At 49.8% G+C, this 20,610-nt stretch overlaps 1 protein-coding gene across 1 annotated transcript; it reads right to left on the bottom strand.

Annotated features, from left to right (window-relative positions):
* Positions 1-112: 112 nt before the first annotated feature.
* Positions 113-2,576, bottom strand: LOC137808098 (transcription factor MYB114-like). The gene is made up of 3 exons (XM_068609048.1): positions 1,278-2,576; positions 939-1,068; positions 113-668 (listed from the first exon to the last, which is right to left on the bottom strand). Exons 1-3 carry the CDS (start codon positions 1,417-1,419, stop codon positions 374-376), a joined length of 567 nt encoding a protein of 188 aa, XP_068465149.1. The 5' UTR covers positions 1,420-2,576; the 3' UTR covers positions 113-373.
* Positions 2,577-20,610: the final 18,034 nt, after the last annotated feature.

The following is a 20,610-nucleotide window of genomic DNA, read 5'->3' on the forward strand; positions in this document are numbered from 1 at the left end:
CTCAATAATAACTTCATTATATAAAACACTAAAGTAATTCGTACACCAATGTGGACTTCATATAAAATAAACTTAAAATTAAACATGCTAATAAATACGAATTAATAAAATAAAATAAACATTTAAAATGTGTCAGTAAAAGTGTGTTTACTAGCACAACTTTACAAAAAAAAAAAAACAATAATTTAAAGTCGTGCTTCACACTTCAAAGAAAATTATACTTATGAAAGACTTTTTTTTTCATTTTTAAAGTCGTGACGACTTGGTGATACTCGTAATAACTCATAAATTAAAAATATAACTATTTTCGTAAATTTGACTTAACATGTTGTGAAGAACAAGTGTGGTAGTTATGAGGGTTTGAGGATTGTGGTCAAGTTCCCAAGTACTTGTTCAGCCAATCTAACCCACAGGATTCCTCAGAGAAGTTGAAAAATTCGTCAACGTCGAATGTAACATCTAAGTTACCACTTTCGTTAGTTGCAATCCCATTCTCTGACATTGCATGGTTGTCCTCAGCATTCTCATTCTGGCCAATAATTTCCTGTGTTGTTGAAGATTCTGGTCTCTCCTCTTTCTGATTCACTTTTTTGCACAAATGAGAGTTCCAATAATTTTTAATTTCATTGTCTGTTCGTCCTGGAAGCCTACCAGCTATCAAAGACCACCTAAATACACCAAAATGTCCACAATCTCATTTAGTTACTCATCTTCTCATGCAGAAAAATGAACAAAATATAAAAATGTTCATGAGGAGTATGATATGATGTAATACATAAATAAGATATTTATATATTCAGACTAGTTATATTATATAAAACATGATCACTGTTAGTTTTGAATTTCTTGAAAATTTTATATGTAAACACTTACAAACAGAAACATAACCACCTTTTCTTGCAAGTATAAATTGTATGATGATGATGATGATGAAAAACCTGTTTCCCAAGAGTCTGTGAAGCCTAAGAATCAAATCTTCTTCTTCATCTGATATGTTTCCCCTCTTGATATTAGGTCTCAGATAGTTTAACCATCTCAGCCTGCAACTCTTCCCACATCTATTCAAACCTACCAAACCATGCAAATTAAGCAGGTTACTATAGGTTTGCTTTCAACTTTTCAAGTTGTCCATTATTTTTTAAATAACTATCAAAGTTATTCCTCTACTTTTTAAAATACATTCATTTTGATATATTAAAACAGTTTATAATATGTTTTTAAAGTATCAAAATGATTGTATTTTGAATATAGACTTGAGAAGCTTGTGAATCTCAAACCTGATTTAAGTGCTACAGTCTTCCACCTCTTTGCACCATATATTTCAATGCAATGGGCAAGCTTTCGGTCTTCCTCTGGGGTCCATGCACCTCTGTTCATTGGTGATCTCTTGGGTGTTCCATCACTGATCCTTGGTGCCATGAGAATAGATAAGGATTTTGTGTTGTTGAGGGCATAAATGAATACAGGGTCTTTATACGGGGGTGCTGTAAAAACACTATTGAAACAAAGGTGAATAAGAAGACGCGTGTTAAGGTTGAAGTGTCGGTGAGTGAGTGAGTGAGTGAGCTTATGTATCTACCCTTCGCATAGGATCATAGATAGGTGAGAGAAAATGGGAAGCTCCAACCACCAGTTACAGTTATTCCTTTGAGAATGGAAAGTGGAATCTCACTCATGCTTAGCAAATGTTTTCGTTCGTTTAAGATTTCGTTTTTTACCAATTAATTGCACGCAAGTTGGCACGTGTTTTGATCATTTGGTGAGTTCTTGTAAGTCTCTCACTCAATAATTACTACCACTGTCTTACCTACTAACTAGTTCGTTGTCCACTTTCAACATTCTATGCACACAAAAACATGTTTTGAAACACAAAAACAAACAGTTATAATAATAATAGTAATAATAATCAATAGCGAGTTTAAAATTAATGAATAAACAACAAATGGTTAATAAATACTATATTTAACTTCAAAGTCTTCCTCCTACTTTTCTCCTCCCATTCTATATTCTTGTGTTTTTTCATAGAGCTTGTACACATGGTGGAGTTTAAAATATATGAACTTATAGTAGTTAGGGATTTCAATGAATATCAACAAAAGTGTGAAGTTTAAAAAAAACTCATTCTTTTCTCTTGGTCAAACTTTTCCTCTCTCTTTCTATTTCTTAAAATGTTTTCTCTCTTCTCCCGGTTCAAAGGAGCTATTTTGGAAATGAAGCTCCCAGCTTTTGGAGATAAAACATCACCTCTTCTCATTTTCGTTGTGCTAAAACTCAAGGTGTGGTTCTGTCTTTTCATCTTGTCCCTCTCTCTCACACCATTTTGAGCTTCCACTTTCATAGTGGTGGGCTTTTCTATATAATGAATGGTCCAAAATATAGTTGTGGTTCTTGGAATTTTGAACACTGCACCTTTGCTTGTGATTCTATTGTGTTATTTTGTGTTTTTTTTAAAGTGATGTTATGAGTAAACAGAAATTGGAATGATACAGAAATGATTTATATGGAATTAGTTATGAATTTTTACATTTTTTAGGTTCGATAGTGTTGGACAAAAAATTACTAAGGGATATTTTGATTTGTCTACAATTAGCTGGACATGGAAAATTAAAGCTATTGTTTTAACAGAAAAATTATTATGTTTAGGATAAATAGCAACTGGAATTATATGAAAATTATTTTCATAGAATTAGTCATGAAGTTTTAAAGTTGAGTCTTGTGAATTTATCAAGACAAGTTATGTATAATATCTTGTTTCACTTATACTTGTCTAGTAATTGTGGAATGGAACTATAAATTCATTAAGTGTATAATTGAAAGTGACAGAAGGATCAAAGTTGATAATCATTTTAGGAAAACCAAACTCTTTATGAAGTTGTTTCGCAGTGGACCAATAAGAGAGTCCAAATAAGGTTTGCTGCAGCTAAATTGGACTTCTTGAAATTATCTTAAAGATCACATTACATCCTAAAATCACTTACCTTGTGTGGATGAAGCATTTTTAAAAGCTAATTTATTTTCTACAAAATCTGGATTGTCATGTGATAGAATTTGTTGTGTAGAATATATATATTTTTAATTTATGAAGATAATTTAATTATTTTAAATTAAATAAATTTAATAAAATAAGAATTTTAAATTCATTTTTTTAAATCTATTGTTTATTTTCTTATGGTTCTTTTTCAAGATATATTTAACTAAGGACTCATTTTTATTAAAAGAAATATTCACTTAATAAATATAGCAATGCAATTTATTTTCTATGTTTATCTTAGTTTATAATTTTATTTTTTTTAAGTATTTATAAAAGAACTTCCTTTAATACCACAGTGCGGTGGCAGCAGCGAGAATGTTATCTTTTTTTAGCGTGACTCCAAGAAACTACCTTAATACACACTACGGTGGCCGCGGGGAGGATGTTACGTTTCTACACACTACGGTGGCCGCGGGGAGGATGTTACCTTTCTTCAGCGTAAAGAAACAACCTTTAATACTAATACCTAAATGCTGCGGTGGCGGCTTGGGCATAACTCCAAGAGGATTTTCTGAAGGTAATCTCTACCTCCTGACCTCTACTACTTTCTTTTTATTTGAGTAACTTTAACTAATTGTAAATTTTTTTTAGTAGCTGTACCGTCCTGTACCTGGGCGTTGACTAAGTCTAGGTCAAAGTCAACACCAGAGGTCAAAGTCAACACAGGGCGTCACCTAGGTGAAGAGACGCTAAGTGCCAGCGTCGTCAAGAAAAAAGACGTCGCCTAGATGAAGGCGTCGCCCAACCAGGGCGTCGCCAGATCAAACATTACCAAAGCAAGACAATCACAGTGTGGTTCTCCGATACCCATGGGTAGGAAAGACCATGGAGGGAGCGACGCCGTGGGAAGGCCCCAAACCCTGGATGACCAGGGAACAGTAATAAAGAGGAGAGAAAGGTGGCTTCAAGGCCATAGCAACAACACCAGTGTAGGGCAGCCTGACTCGAGAAGTACCCCTGCCGCCCCAGAGACACCTTTGGGACAGATACGACTCAAGAGGAAGGTCACGCCCAGGGTAGCCGGGTGCAGGGTACGAGAGAAAGGCAGATACGCTCTCAAAGTAAGTGACTAGATAATTGGGGGCATGAGTTGGCACCCAAAAAGTCACCCCTAGCACAGTAGCACTCCCAGGCGGGAGGGCTCACACGTAGAAACGTCCCCAGATGGGCAGAAACGCCCCCTGATGGGGTCAAAGCGTCGTGAGGCCCTCCACGTGTGCGACAGCCAGGTCAGAATAGAAACACCCTTTAATCAGGTGCCAGGTAATCAAGTCACTCAATACAGTTTCCGTTTCGAGCGTTCAAGTACTATGATGGCTCCCAAGCGTTTCAACGTCTTAAATGCGCAACGTTTTCTAATTAAACGCTTTAATGAGTGCGTTACGTTTGTAATTAAAAGCGCTTTAAGGCGCTTTAAATGCTTGGGTAGTTTAAATAGCGCTGAGAATGTTGGGAACGGGGTTCGAACTCTTGGCAAATTTACCAGAGAACTCTCTAGTTGCTTGCTCGTGCCTTGAGGTTACGTACAAGGGACTGGGGAAAAGATCTTTGCCTGAGGGAGAAAACATACACACAACACACAGTTCTTTTTACCACCTTCAGAGTGCCATACGCGGTGCTCCGATACGGAGGTGCACAGTTTTTGGTGTTTCTTGCTGGCTGACTTGAGCGTCGGAGTGCAAACGGCCGCTAGGGCGCCCTTTTTGTCCTTCTTTGCAGGAATCCACAGGTATCCAGTGGGAAGGAGTCCCTAGTTGACGGTTGAGGTCGCGCACGAAGACGTCCCGGTCAACCGGACGGAACATTTGGCGCCCACCGTGGGGCCGATATAAAACATCAGTCCCATCACAAGTTCGAGAAAATCTACCAAGTTACAGTAACGTTGAAGGAGGTTGGAGTGACAATGGCCCCCACCAGACGAGGTACTGCACGCGCAGCCCCAGCAGAATTATCCATGCAACAGGTCCTGGAGATAATGAGGGGGCTGCAGCAGGATATGGCTGAGTCGAAGCTGGAACAGGAACGCATGCAGGCGGATCTTGACGCCTCGCATGAGAGAAATGACGAGCTCCACCGTGTGAATGAGGAGTTGCGCCAGGGCCTGAGAAATAATCGGGCGCAACATGGACACGACGAGATGGAGAACCATTCCCCACCAAGGGAATTTTCTACTCCCTTCTCGCAGGAGATTCTAGATGCAGCGATCCCGAACACATTTGCGGGGTCCAAGGTGATCTTCAGCGGGATGGAGGACCCAGAGACGCACCTTGCTGCATTTCACACACAGATGGTCCTGGTAGGCAGTTCTGACGCTGCCAAGTGCAAGCTCTTTATGAGCACCCTGACTGGGATGGCTATGGACTGGTTCATCAGCCTCCCGGACGGCCATATCACATCTTTTCGCCAATTGTCGTGATTGTTCAGGGAGCAATACATGGCAAACAAAGCCCCGCCGCCGGTCTCCTACGATTTGTTCGATGTGAAGCAGTATCAGGGGGAGACCCTGAAGGAGTACATTAATCGCTTCGGGGCCCAGGTTGTGAAGGTTGGCACGACAGAGGAGCCAATGATCGTGTACGCATTCGTGAAGGGCGTATGCCCCGGTCCTTTTGGAGAATCTATCATTCGCAACCGCCCCAGAACTTTCGCTGAGTTACGGCGTCGGGCGGTAGAACATATTGCTTCTGAAGGGGAGGTGTGCGTGAAACGCACCAGCGTCGTACCCTCACGCCCGAGAGGACCGGCGCGAACTCAGCCCGCCCGAGTCAATGAGACCACGACGGGAAGAAAGAAGCCCGATGCGAGACGCCCATACGAGGCCAGAAAGCCCCAGCCCCGGAGTCCGGCGGGGAACGATCGCCCGACCAGAGAAAGAGCGAGACCAACAAGGTATAACTTTGTGGTGGAGCTGAAGGATTTGATCGCCGTGCCTAACATAGCTGAGAGGCTGAGGCGACCGGCGAAGACTGACAAGGTGTTAGGGCCTCGCAAAGACTCTTGGTGCGAATTCCACGAGACTTTCGGGCACCACATTGATAATTGCTTGTCGTTGGGCTACCAGCTAGATGAGCTGGTGAGGACTGGGTTTTTGAAGGATTATGTCGCGGAGCCCACGACGACCACCACCTTGTCGCCCCCGTAGGCGGAAGAACCAGCACACGAGATGCCTGTGCTCGGCGAGGTCCACACCATTGCTGGAGGTTTTTCCGGCGGAGGACCCACCGCCTCCCATCGGAAGAAATACGCGAGGGGGGTCAATTCAATCGAAGAGAGACTCTCGGGGGAGCCGTGGGAGTCGGATCTCGTGTTCACAAGAAGACCTCCGGGATGTGGTACCCCACGAAAACGACCCCGTTGTCATCTCAGTCGTCACAGCCGGGAGGAAGGTGCACAGAGTGCTTGTCGACCAAGGAAGTTCGGCAGACGTCATGTTTCTGTCGACCTTTAATAAGTTACGGTTGTCCCCCGATCTGTTGAGTCCCTACACGGGGTGCCTATATGGGTTTGGGGACAACCAGGTGGAAGTCCGGGGATATCTGGAGTTGAGGACTACGTTCACAGACGGAGAGGCCTCCCGTACCGAAAGCATCCGGTACCTGGTCGTGAACGCCAACTCCGCCTACAATATTTTGCTGGGCAGGCCGGCGTTAAACCGTTTGAACGCGGTGTCCTCCACACGCCACATGAAGATGAAGCTGCCAGACCTCAGTGGTAAGGTGATAGTCATCAGGTCAGACCAGGAGGAGCTGAGAAAATGCTACGAGAACAGCCTGAAAACGAAGAGAAGCGTTTTCATGGTATATGAACGTCCGCCATGCGCGGACACGACGATGATTGAGGCGACACCCGCGGGGTCGACGCCTATTGAGGCCATACCGGCGAGGGCGGCGTCCGAAGCAGACGCACCCATGGAGGAAGGTCCTAGCGTCGTGGCGTCCGTGCAAGAGGCGGCGCCCGTCGAGGATGAGAGCAGAGAACAGCCAGCCACCAACGTCGTAGAAAGGGAGATTGGTGGCAAGACATTCAAGTTAGGGAGTTTGCTGAGTCCGGGAGAGCAGGAAGGGGTGGCAGAAGTGATTTCGCGCCACCTGGATGCCTTCGCATGGTCCGCCTCGCATATGCCCGGTATCGACTCTGATTTCCTGTGTCACCACCTCAGCATGGATGCCACGGTCCGTCCCGTGCGCCAGAGAAGGAGAAAGTTCAACGAGGAGAAACAGCAGGTGGTGAAGGACGAAACGCAGAAGCTGTTGAAGGCTGGCCATATCAGGGAGATTCAATACCCTGAGTGGCTTCCCAATGTCGTCTTGGTGAAAAAGGCGAATGGAAAATGGAGGATGTGCGTGGACTTCACAGACTTGAATAAGGCGTGCCCAAAGGACCCGTACCCGCTGCCCAGCATCGACGCCTTGGTGGACAGCGCGTCCGGCAGCAAGGTGCTGAGTTTCCTAGACACCTTCTCCGGATACAACCAGATTAAGATGCACCCGAGAGACGAGAACAAAACTGCATTCATGACTGAGACTTGCAGTTACTCCTATAAGGTGATGCCCTTCGGGCTGAAAAACGCGGGCGCCACGTACCAGAGGCTAATGGACTAGGTTCTGGCGCCCATGCTCGGGAGGAATGTGTACGCCTATTTCGACGACATGGTGGTGGCGTCACAGGACAAGGCGCAACACATGGCAGATCTGGAGGAGTTGTTCGTTACGATATCCAAGTACCGCCTCAAGTTAAACCCTGAGAAGTGTGTTTTCGGGGTAGAGGCCGGTAAGTTCTTGGGTTTCATGCTCACGGAGAGGGGGATAGAGGCGAACCCCGACAAATGCGCGGCGATTATCGCCATGCGAAGCCCGGCGTCGGTAAAGGAGGTGCAACAGCTGACAGGACGGATGACAGCGCTCTCAAGGTTTGTTTCCGCCGGGGGAGAGAAGGGGCATCCATATTTCCAATGCCTCAAGAGAAACAGTCGCTTTGCGTGGACTGATGAGTGCGAAGCAACTTTCATTAAGCTAAAGGAGTACCTGGCGACGCCACCTGTCCTCTGCAAACCGGTAACAGGCGTGCCCCTCTGGTTATACTTTACGGTAACGGAACGAGCTATCAGCTCAGTGCTGGTCCAGGAACAGGACCAGATTCAAAAACCCATTTATTTTGTAAGCAAGGCCTTACAAGGCGCAGAAATCAGATATCAGGTGTTAGAGAACGCAGCGCTGGCGGTGGTATTTTCAGTCAGGAGGCTCCGTCATTACTTCCACAGCTTCACGGTGGTAGAGATGACGAACCTCCCTATACAGAAGGTGTTGCAGAAGCCTGATGTGGCTGGGAGACTGGTACGCTGGGCGGTGGAACTGTCAGAATTTGACATTCAGTATGAGCCTAGAGGGTCCATCAAAGGGCAGGTATACGCAGATTTTATAGCGGAGCTGTCGCCCGGAGGGGAGCAAGAGGTGGAGGTGGGCTCACAGTGGTTGCTCTCGGTTGATGGCTCTTCCAACCAGCAAGGGAGTGGTGCGGGAATAGTCCTGGAGGGACCCAACGGCGTGCTGATTGAGCAGGCCCTGCGCTTCGCCTTCAAGGCAAGCAACAATCAGGCAGAATATGAAGCCCTGATAGCAGGAATGCTCCAGGCCAAGGAGATAGGCGCGCAGAACCTCCCGGTGAAAAGCGACTCCCAGCTGATAACGGGGCAGGTGTCGGTTGAGTGCCAGGCGAAGGACCCATAGATGGCGGCATATCTGAGGTACGTCCAGTTGTTGAAAGGAGCGTTCAACGCTCTTGAGCTGATACAACTCCTCACTGAAATCAATACCGCCCCCGCCCAGCTCCACCCCAACAGCTAGGCGTTCGTAAGGGGTTTTCAAATTCTTTGCGGACACCTGGGCATCCTCCCATCCGTAGACGTCTTCCTGCATTTCTTTGAGGTGAAAAGGCAGGGGAAAAGCTTCTGGGTAAGCTTTTCCGGGATCGCGGGCAGAATCCTCCTTTCCCTCTTCCAAAACTCTTACAAAAATTGGAAAGGGAAATTCTATAGAGTGTGCAGCGCTAAGCACGATCCCACAGCCTTGGATGGCTTTCCCCTTTACTGGACGGAGCGCCCTAAGCTGCTCAGGGCCATAGCCCTGGAAGAGCTATCTCCCGCTGACAGGGAGGTAAGCAAAGCCTTGGCCGGGCTGGGGATTATTTTTGATACCTTGAAGCTTGTTGCTAGCGAGTACAATGTTCACGCCCTGACCACCTACTTTGGTAAGGGGACTCTCCCCTCATCCTTCTTGATGTGAACACCCTGCTACCGGATGTTTGTTCCCACAACCCATTCTGCTCGTTTATATTGTGCTACGTTGCTTGCATCTTACGCCTCTATGCGCTTTGTAATTTTCAAATTCTTTGCGGACACCTGGGCATCCTCCCATCCGTAGACGTCTTCCTGCATTTCTTTGAGGTGAAAAGGCAGGGGAAAAGCTTCTGGGTAAGCATTTCCGGGATCGCGGGCAGAATTCTCCTTTCCCTCTTCCAAAACTCTTACAAAAATTGGAAAGGGAAATTCTTTAGAGTGTGCAGCGCTAAGCACGATCCCACAGCCTTGGATGGCTTTCCCCTTTACTGGACGGAGCGCCCTAAGCTGCTCAGGGCCATAGCCCTGGAAGAGCTATCTCCCGCTGACAGGGAGGTAAGCAAAGCCTTGGCCGGGCTGAGGATTATTTTTGATACCTTGAAGCTTGTTGCTAGCGAGTACAATGTTCACGCCCTGACCACCTACTTTGGTAAGGGGACTCTCCCCTCATCCTTCTTGATGTGAACACCCTGCTACCGGATGTTTGTTCCCACAGCCCATTCTGCTCGTTTATATTGTGCTACGTTGCTTGCATCTTACGCCTCTATGCGCTTTGTAATTTTGTATAGTTGCTTTGGCCCTAATTTCTGCTGTTTGGTCTGTTTCGATGCAGGATTAGTGATGGACGCCTCTAAAATGATGATGTTGGCGAAAGCAATGAAGGAGGCTCGTACCGCCAAGGCGGGCGCCTCCTCCGCCTCTGCTGCTGATCCGATTCCTCCACCAACTCTGTCCCTGCGACCTTCGACCACTGCCAAAACCCTGCTGGGCTCATCTCCATCGTCCCGACCTAGCCCTGAGGCACTTCAGACTTCTGACTCTCACTTGCCCATTGCCGCCGTTCCCCTAGCCGCGGCCTCATCTCCAGCTCCAACACCCCTTGACAAAGGGAAACGGGTCTTGAAAATTTTATCGGATGATGAAGACTCGGATGGCGTGGCGCCCTTCAAGAGGAGAAAATCTGCGCGGGTTCGTCTTCTGGTAGAGGCGTCGCCTCCGGGAGGGAACTCCTTCATGGACAACCCCCCAAGTGCGACCTCACTTCCCCCCACGACACTCCAAGAGGAAAGGGACGAAGGCGCCGAATCTGCCCCGCCTCCGCCGCCGGCAGAAGTCACTGCTTCCCGTCGCTGCCGCCCCCAATTTCATCGCCATCCCTCCCCCAATCATGCATCTGATGAGGGGCTTCAGTGGCGGAACTATGCCAGAGGGTACCGACAGGAAGGAAGGCATGCCTTTCTACTTGGGGGCCTTCTTGGCGGTGGCCCTTGAATGGCGCGCCCAGGCCAGAAACGCGGTCCTGCAAGCTCAAACTCTCCAGGCCTTGAAAACAAAGGTGACTACTCTGGAGGAGGAGAAGAGAACCCTGGGACGCTAGAACGAAACTTACCAAACTTCCTTGAAGCAGGCGCAAGAGTCCAAAGCAGAAGCTGAGAGGCAACTGGCAGAGGCATTGGAGCTCCAGGCTGACTTTTATACTCGGGAAGTCGCCCTCCAGGTTCAGTTAACGGGCCTTCAAGAATTGGTCAAAGCTGATGCAGAAGTCCAAAAGGACTTGAAGGACCGTTGCTGTGAGCAGGCTGACAAGCTGGAGCAGATGGAGAGGGAAATAGCCACACAGGCTAAGGCTATGGGCCTTCTCCAAGCTGACCACGACAAACTACAGGTCGAGGTCAGGCTTCGCGTGGAGAAGGAGGCTTTGGAGAAGCAGGTAGCCGCTGGGGACGCCGCCATTGAGGAGCTGGAGAAGGACAAAAAGGCCCTCATCCAAGAAGCTTTGGCTCAAGCAGTCTGCACGAACCCGGGGATCGACATTTCCAGCTGCGATTCCACTCACCACATTGTTGATGGAAAGGTCGTGCCTTTGGAGATAGACGATTGAGCCGTCCCTTCGATCATCTGCCCCTTCCTTTGTACTTGTTTTAACCTTCTCTGCCAAATTTGTAATTCCTCGAATCATCCGTACTCTGGTTACACCTCTGGGTGTTTGTATGATTACTCCTGTGCTTTCACGATATAAAATCCTGCCTGTGCGCTCTTACACTCATTCTTTGCTTTCGCGCGCTTCGGTTATTTTGTTTATGTTTTTCTCGTTTCTTTCACTTCGTTGGGCGGCCTTGTATGTCCGGGAAAGGTCACGTGCCAACCCTCACGCCCATGGAGAGGCTCACCTAGTGACGCCGCATCATCCACGGGGTGTCTCTAACACCGAAACGGTTTTCTCCTTGATCCTTAGCCCCCGGCGCCCACGCCTAAGGAGAGGCCTGCTAATGCAGTGCCGTATCGTCCCGGGTGTCTAAAACGTCGAGTGCTCTGGGGAGGGGTCGTTCCCTCTATGGTCTTTCCTTCTCATAGGTATCGTGGAACACCCTACCAGCAATTCGCTGGCGTTTGGCGGTCTTATCTCCCTCCACAGTCTTTCCTACCCGTGGGTATCGGGGAGATGACGCCAGCAACTAACTCTGTCCCCTTCAATTTCGTCTCCCTCCACAGTCTTTCCTACCTGCGGGTATCGGGGAGGCGACCCTGCTGATATTTGGGTTGGCGACGCCCGCGACGTCTCATGCTGGCGTCGCCCTTCACGTCCTTCCGGGCGACGCCTCGGGCATTATCTTTACTTTGACATTGACTTTGATTCTTGCCTTGGTCGACGCTTGATGACAGCGAAGAGCTCAAGGTTTTGTCCGTGCCATCCACGTGGCGTTTCTTGTATGGCTGATGGGACGTTCAGTCATTCGACTTGATCCACGTGGCGCTTCTTGTATGGCTGATGGGACATTCAGTCATTCCACTAAGTCCTGACTCCTGCTGTGCCCCTGACCCACTTTCGACGACGCATCGTACCACTGGATATTCTGTTGATACGACGTTCTCTGAGTTTAACCAGCGGTGCCAGGGTCATCCCTTCATCTTCTGCCACGTGGGTCGATCGTGCGGTGCATCCATTCGCGTTGTTTAATGCCCTAACTGCGATACTTCTACTTGCTTCGTTTGGCGCTCTAACCGCTTTATTTAACTCTTCAAACTCTGAAACCCTTCTCATCATTTCAGCCTTCTTCGTAACCTACTTGCACTCTCTCTTCTTGCACCCCTTCTCTTCTCACGAAGGGTTCTTCCAGCGTTTACTCCCCCCGCTCGGCTCTTGCACTTTCGACGGGCCATACACCCTCAACAATCCCTGATCTTGTTAAAGAATGTCTTCTCATGCTGCTTCCCCAGGGTCAATCCCAAGGACTTGTACCCTTGGGCTTCAAACGAACTTCTTGACGAATGTTCCTATGATCACCGGGCCTTCGCGAGGAGGCATGACGACGACATCGCTGTGCTCCCTTGCACTCTAGGGGAGCCAGTATGTGGAGACGAACGGGCCAACGAAGGGGTCCCCTTCTTTTACCTTTACCAGGTGGTTTTCAAGACCATCGGAGTGCGCCTACCCTTCTCCTGGTTCGAGAAGGAACTGCTGACGGAGATCAATGTCGCTCCGGCCCAGTTATACCCCAACAGCTGGGCCTTTGTCAAAGCCTTCGATATCCTCTTCGGGTTTCTAGGTTGTGCGCCCTCGGTTGACCTCTTTCTTCACTTCTTTGAGGTGAAGAGGCAAAGACACAACCTCTGGGTAACTCTCAGTAACGTTCCCGGGAGAGTTCTCCTCACACCCTTCCAGAACTCGTTCACCGGGTGGAAATGCCGATTCTTCGAGATCTGCTGCACTGACCTTGTTCCCGACGCTCTGGATGGGTTTCCGCTGTACTGGGTGAGAGAGGCAAGGGCCCTCAGAAGCAAACCCTTCAAGAAGCTGGCTCCAAGTGATCAAATAGCTTGCCGGATTCTTGCTGAGGCGAGAGGTTTTGACTCTGCCACTTTGATCAGCTTGGAGTTCAACGCTGGGACTCTCGAAAAGTACATATGTAAGAGTCGCTGCCCTAGAAACTCCGGCCTTTGTTGTTTTCTAACCGTGTCTGTCTTGCTTCATGGCGTTTCTGACACATTTATCTCCCTTGGTGCAGGCTCGAAAATAAACCAAGAGAGGAGGACACGACTTACTCGAGCTCTGCGGGCTAGGAATGGGGTTTCGCCTTCCTCCAGTGCTGACTCCGATGGCCACTGAAAAATGGCTTGTTCGTGTTTTTGCATGATCTGTAGTGTTTGCTCCATTTGTGCTACGCTCATTGTATCAAACATTGCTTGTAACAACAACTTTTATATATCATACTTGATTTTTTGCAACGCCACTCTATTTTGCATATGTTTCGCATACCGCGCGCTTTTCTTTCATCCTGTCCTTCCAATGGCGCATGCCTTCATCTGGGCGACGCCTTTTCTCTTGGCGACGCCTTCTTTTTTGGCGACGCATCACATTACTTCAAACGGAGAAAGATAAAGGATGAAAACCAAGGCACTTCTTTTTCTCAAACTGGTTTTACCTTTTATTTGGGTGACCTCATTGAAAAAACCCCCGAGGAAGAAAAAGAGTGTCCCCTTCAACTAAATTGTTACATAACTGCTTACATAAGTCAACTGAAATAAAATTTTAAGTTGGCTGCATTCCAACTGCGCGGAATAGGACCTCCATCCAAAGTCTCTAGGTTGTACGAACCTTTGCCCTTAGCCTCAGTAACTCAGAAAGGTCCGGTCCACTTGGGAGACAGCTTATTCTCCAACTCGTATGGGTGAGCTTTTCTCATCACCAGGTCGCCGACCTGAAACTGTCGCGGCTTTACCTTAGAGCTATATTGCCGCTCTACTCTTCTCTTCATCGCTTCAGCTTTTATTCTGGCTTTTTCCCTGGCCTCGTCTAGCAGATCCAGGTTTACCCGCCTCTCTTCATTGGATTCCTCCACCACAAAGTTTTGAAAACGTGGTGAGCTTTCATGTATTTCTACTGGAATCATCGCGTCCGACCCGTACACCAAACTAAAAGGCGTCTCCATAGTAGAGGATTGGGGCGTGGTGTGGTATGCCCACACAATCCTTGGCACCTCCTCGGCCCATGCTCCTTTGGCCTTTTCCAGCCTTCTCTTTAGTCCTCTCAGCAAAACTCTGTTTGCTGATTCTACCTGCCCATTAGTCTGGGGGTGCTCAACTGATGCAAACACCTGCTTAATGCCTACCTCAGCACATAGGTTTCTCAACTGTTGACTGGCGAACTGGGTTCCGTTGTCGGATATCAGCCGCCTAGGTACGCCAAAACGGCACACAATGTTCTTCCACACAAAATGTTGTACTTTGAGCGCAGTGATTTGTGCTAAGGGCTCTGCCTCTATCCATTTGGTGAAGTATTCGATGGCGACGACCAAATACTTCATCTGCCTGATTGCCAGTGGGAACGGGCCCAGGATGTCAATTCCCCATGTATGGAAAGGCCACGGGCTGTATATGGATCGCAACTCTTCTGGCGACGCCTTGTGCCAATCGGCGTGCTTTTGGCATTGCCTGCAACGCCGAGCGTGTCGCGCGCAGTCCTCTTTTATTGTTGGCCAGAAGAAACCTGCGCGTATTACCTTGGAGGCTAAGGACCTTCCTCCTACGTGGCTCCCGCAGATGCCTTCGTGTAGCTCTGCCATTATCCGGGTGCACTCGTCGCCACTTACGCATGTTAGGATAGGGTGAGTGAAACCGTGCCTGAACAACACCCCATCCACCAGGGTGTACCTTGCGGCGTTCCTTTTGACCTTTTTACCCTCTTCAGGCTCTACGGGGAGAGCCCCATCCGCCAGGTATCGCTTGTAGGGCGTCAACCAGGTGTCTCCCTGGATCAAAACGCATACCTGCATCTGCTCTTCTTCGGGCACATCCGCGTACGTGCTGATGCAGGGCGCCCTCTGCGTATCTTGGGTCAAAGAGCAATGACTCCTCGGCCTTCCCCTTGTTGTATAAATCTGGAGGACATCCACTCTGTTGTCTTCCACAAATCTACGCGGAGCTTTGAGAGTCTCTTGGATCACTGTCCTCTGTCTACCCCCCTTGCCTGAGCTGGCAACCTTTGCAAGCAAGTCAGCTCTGGCATTCTGCTTCCTGGGGACATGTATCAGCTCAAGAGCGTTGAACGCTCCTTTCAACAACTGGACGTACCTCAGATATGCCGCCATCTATGGGTCATTCGCCTGGAACTCACCCGACACCTGCCCCGTTATCAGCTGGGAGTCGCTTTTCACCAGGAGGTTCTGCGCGCCTATCTCCTTGGCCAGGAGCATTCCTGCTATCAGGGCTTCATATTCTGCCTGATTGTTGCTTGCCTTGAAGGCGAAGCGCAGGGCCTGCTCAATCAGCACGCCGTTGGGTCCCTCCAGGACTATTCCCGCACCACTCCCTTGCTGGTTGGAAGAGCCATCAACCGAGAGCAACCACTGTGAGCCCACCTCCACCTCTTGCTCCCCTCCGGGCGACAGCTCCGCTATAAAATCTGCGTATACCTGCCCTTTGATGGACCCTCTAGGCTCATACTGGATGTCGAATTCTGACAGTTCCACCGCCCAGCGTACCATTCTCCCAGCCACATCAGGCTTCTGCAGCACCTTCTGTATAGGGAGGTTCGTCATCACTACCACCGTGAAACTGTGGAAGTAATGACGGAGCCTCCTGGCTGAAAATACCACCGCCAGCGCTGCCTTCTCTAACGCCTGATATCTGATTTCTGCGCCTTGTAAAACCTTGCTTACAAAATAACTGGGTTTTTGAATCTGGTCCTGTTCCTGGACCAGCACTGAGCTGATAGCTCGTTCCGTTACCGTAAAGTATAACCAGAGGGGCACGCCTGTTACCGGTTTGCAGAGGACAGGTGGCGTCGCCAGGTACTCCTTTAGCTTAATGAAAGCTGCTTCGCACTCATCAGTCCACGCAAAGCGACTGTTTCTCTTGAGGCATTGGAAATATGGATGCCCCTTCTCTCCCCCGACGGAAACAAACCTTGAGAGCGCTGCCATCCGTCCTGTCAGCTGTTGCACCTCCTTTACCGACGCCGGGCTTCGCATGGCGATAATCGCCGCGCATTTGTCGGAGTTCGCCTCTATCCCCCTCTCCGTGAGCATGAAACCCAAGAACTTACCGGCCTCTACCCCGAAAACACACTTCTCAGGGTTTAACTTGAGGCGGTACTTAGATATCGTAACGAACAACTCCTCCAGATCTGCCATGTCTTGCGCCTTGTCCTGCGACGCCGCCACCATGTCGTCGAAATAGGCGTACACATTCCTCCCGAGCATGGGCGCCAGGACCTGGTCCATTAGCCTCTGGTACGTGGCGCCCGCGTTTTTCAGCCCGAAGGGCATCACCTTATAGGAGTAACTGCAAGTCTCAGTCATGAATGCAGTTTTGTTCTCGTCTCTCGGGTGCATCTTAATCTGGTTGTATCCGGAGAAGGCGTCTAGGAAACTCAGCACCTTGCTGCCGGACGCGCTGTCCACCAAGGCGTCGATGCTGGGCAGCGGGTACGAGTCCTTTGGGCACGCCTTATTCAAGTCTGTGAAGTCCACGCACATCCTCCATTTTCCATTCGCCTTTTTCACCAAGACGACATTGGGAAGCCACTCAGGGTATTGAATCTCCCTGATATGGCCAGCCTTCAACAGCTTCTGCGTTTCGTCCTTCACCACCTGCTGTTTCTCCTCGTTGAACTTTCTCCTTTTCTGGCGCACGGGACGGACCGTGGCATCCATGCTGAGGTGGTGACACAGGAAATCAGGGTCGATACCGGGCATATGCGAGGCGGACCATGCGAAGGCATCCAGGTGGCGCGAAATCACTTCTGCCACCCCTTCCTGCTCTCCCGGACTCAGCAAACTCCCTAACTTGAATGTCTTGCCACCAATCTCCCTTTCTACGACGTTGGTGGCTGGCTGTTCTCTGCTCTCATCCTCGACGGGCGCCGCCTCTTGCACGGACGCCACGACGCTAGGACCTTCCTCCATGGGTGCGTCTTCTTCGGACGCCGCCCTCGCCGGTATGGCCTCAATAGGCGTCGACCCCGCGGGTGTCGCCTCAATCATCGTCGTGTCCGCGCATGGCGGACGTTCATATACCATGAAAACGCTTCTCTTCGTTTTCAGGCTGTTCTCGTAGCATTTTCTCGCCTCCTCCTGGTCTGACCTGATGACTATCACCTTACCACTGAGGTCTGGCAGCTTCATCTTCATGTGGCGTGTGGAGGACACCGCGTTCAAACAGTTTAATGCCGGCCTGCCCAGCAAAATATTGTAGGCGGAGTTGGCGTTCACGACCAGGTACCGGATGCTTTCGGTACGGGAGGCCTCTCCGTCTGTGAACGTAGTCCTCAACTCCAGATATCCCCGGACTTCCACCTGGTTGTCCCCAAACCCATATAGGCACCCCGTGTAGGGACTCAACAGATCGGGGGACAACCGTAACTTATTAAAGGTCGACAGAAACATGACGTCTGCCGAACTTCCTTGGTCGACAAGCACTCTGTGCACCTTCCTCCCGGCTGTGACGACTGAGATGACAACGGGGTCGTTTTCGTGGGGTACCACATCCCGGAGGTCTTCTTGTGAACACGAGATCCGACTCCCACGGCTCCCCCGAGAGTCTCTCTTCGATTGAATTGACCCCCCTCGCGTATTTCTTCCGATGGGAGGCGGTGGGTCCTCCGCCGGAAAAACCTCCAGCAATGGTGTGGACCTCGCCGAGCACAGGCATCTCGTGTGCTGGTTCTTCCGCCTACGGGGGCGACAAGGTGGTGGTCGTCGTGGGCTCCGCGACATAATCCTTCAAAAACCCAGTCCTCACCAGCTCATCTAGCTGGTAGCCCAACGACAAGCAATTATCAATGTGGTGCCCGAAAGTCTCGTGGAATTCGCACCAAGAGTCTTTGCGAGGCCCTAACACCTTGTCAGTCTTCGCCGGTCGCCTCAGCCTCTCAGCTATGTTAGGCACGGCGATCAAATCCTTCAGCTCCACCACAAAGTTATACCTTGTTGGTCTCGCTCTTTCTCTGGTCGGGCGATCGTTCCCCGCCGGACTCCGGGGCTGGGGCTTTCTGGCCTCGTATGGGCGTCTCGCATCGGGCTTCTTTCTTCCCGTCGTGGTCTCATTGACTCGGGCGGGCTGAGTTCGCGCCGGTCCTCTCGGGCGTGAGGGTACGACGCTGGTGCGTTTCACGCACACCTCCCCTTCAGAAGCAATATGTTCTACCGCCCGACGCCGTAACTCAGCGAAAGTTCTGGGGCGGTTGCGAATGATAGATTCTCCAAAAGGACCGGGGCATACGCCCTTCACGAATGCGTACACGATCATTGGCTCCTCTGTCGTGCCAACCTTCACAACCTGGGCCCCGAAGCGATTAATGTACTCCTTCAGGGTCTCCCCCTGATACTGCTTCACATCGAACAAATCGTAGGAGACCGGCGGCGGGGCTTTGTTTGCCATGTATTGCTCCCTGAACAATCACGACAATTGGCGAAAAGATGTGATATGGCCGTCCGGGAGGCTGATGAACCAGTCCATAGCCATCCCAGTCAGGGTGCTCATAAAGAGCTTGCACTTGGCAGCGTCAGAACTGCCTACCAGGACCATCTGTGTGTGAAATGCAGCAAGGTGCGTCTCTGGGTCCTCCATCCCGCTGAAGATCACCTTGGACCCCGCAAATGTGTTCGGGATCGCTGCATCTAGAATCTCCTGCGAGAAGGGAGTAGAAAATTCCCTTGGTGGGGAATGGTTCTCCATCTCGTCGTGTCCATGTTGCGCCCGATTATTTCTCAGGCCCTGGCGCAACTCCTCATTCACACGGTGGAGCTCGTCATTTCTCTCATGCGAGGCGTCAAGATCCGCCTGCATGCGTTCCTGTTCCAGCTTCGACTCAGCCATATCCTGCTGCAGCCCCCTCATTATCTCCAGGACCTGTTGCATGGATAATTCTGCTGGGGCTGCGCGTGCAGTACCTCGTCTGGTGGGGGCCATTGTCACTCCAACCTCCTTCAACGTTACTGTAACTTGGTAGATTTTCTCGAACTTGTGATGGGACTGATGTTTTATATCGGCCCCACGGTGGGCGCCAAATGTTCCGTCCGGTTGACCGGGACGTCTTCGTGCGCGACCTCAACCGTCAACTAGGGACTCCTTCCCACTGGATACCTGTGGATTCCTGCAAAGAAGGACAAAAAGGGCGCCCTAGCGGCCGTTTGCACTCCGACGCTCAAGTCAGCCAGCAAGAAACACCAAAAACTGTGCACCTCCGTATCGGAGCACCGCGTATGGCACTCTGAAGGTGGTAAAAAGAACTGTGTGTTGTGTGTATGTTTTCTCCCTCAGGCAAAGATCTTTTCCCCAGTCCCTTGTACGTAACCTCAAGGCACGAGCAAGCAACTAGAGAGTTCTCTGGTAAATTTGCCAAGAGTTCGAACCCCGTTCCCAACATTCTCAGCGCTATTTAAACTACCCAAGCATTTAAAGCGCCTTAAAGCGCTTTTAATTACAAACGTAACGCACTCATTAAAGCGTTTAATTAGAAAACGTTGCGCATTTAAGACGTTGAAACGCTTGGGAGCCATCATAGTACTTGAACGCTCGAAACGGAAACTGTATTGAGTGGCTTGATTACCTGGCACCTGATTAAAGGGTGTTTCTATTCTGACCTGGCTGTCGCACACGTGGAGGGCCTCACGACGCTTTGACCCCATCAGGGGGCGTTTCTGCCCATCTGGGGACGTTTCTACGTGTGAGCCCTCCCGCCTGGGAGTGCTACTGTGCTAGGGGTGACTTTTTGGGTGCCAACTCATGCCCCCAATTATCTAGTCACTTACTTTGAGAGCGTATCTGCCTTCCTCTCGTACCCTGCACCCGGCTACCCTGGGCGTGACCTTCCTCTTGAGTCGTATCTGTCCCAAAGGCGTCTCTGGGGCAGCAGGGGTACTTCTCGAGTCAGGCTGCCCTACACTGGTGTTGTTGTTATGGCCTTGAAGCCACCTTTCTCTCCTCTTTATTATTGTTCCCTGGTCATCAAGGGTTTGGGGCCTTCCCACGGCGTCGCTCCCTCCATGGTCTTTCCTACCCATGGGTATCGGGGAACCACACTGTGATTGCCTTGCTTTGGTAATGTTTGATCTGGCGACGCCCTGGTTGGGCGACACCTTCATCTAGGCGACGCCTTCTTTCTTGACGACGCTGGCACTTAGCGTCTCTTCACCTAGGCGACGCCCTGTGTTGACTTTGACCTCTGGTGTTGACTTTGACCTTGACTTAGTCAAGGCCCGGGTAAGGAACGGTACACACTTTTTCTTTTATTCTTTTCCTT

Source organism: Phaseolus vulgaris, chromosome 3 (genome assembly GCF_000499845.2).
Source record: "Phaseolus vulgaris cultivar G19833 chromosome 3, P. vulgaris v2.0, whole genome shotgun sequence".
NCBI lineage: Eukaryota > Viridiplantae > Streptophyta > Magnoliopsida > Fabales > Fabaceae > Phaseolus > Phaseolus vulgaris.

Coding starts and splice junctions, on each gene's coding strand:
- LOC137808098 (XM_068609048.1), bottom strand. CDS start 1,419: ATGGCACCAAGGATCAGTGATGGAACACCCAAGAGATCACCAATGAAC. Junction 1,069..1,277: donor GACTGTAGCACTTAAATCAG/GTTTGAGATTCA, acceptor ATGGTTTGGTAG/GTTTGAATAGATGTGGGAAG. Junction 669..938: donor CACAGACTCTTGGGAAACAG/GTTTTTCATCAT, acceptor TGGTGTATTTAG/GTGGTCTTTGATAGCTGGTA.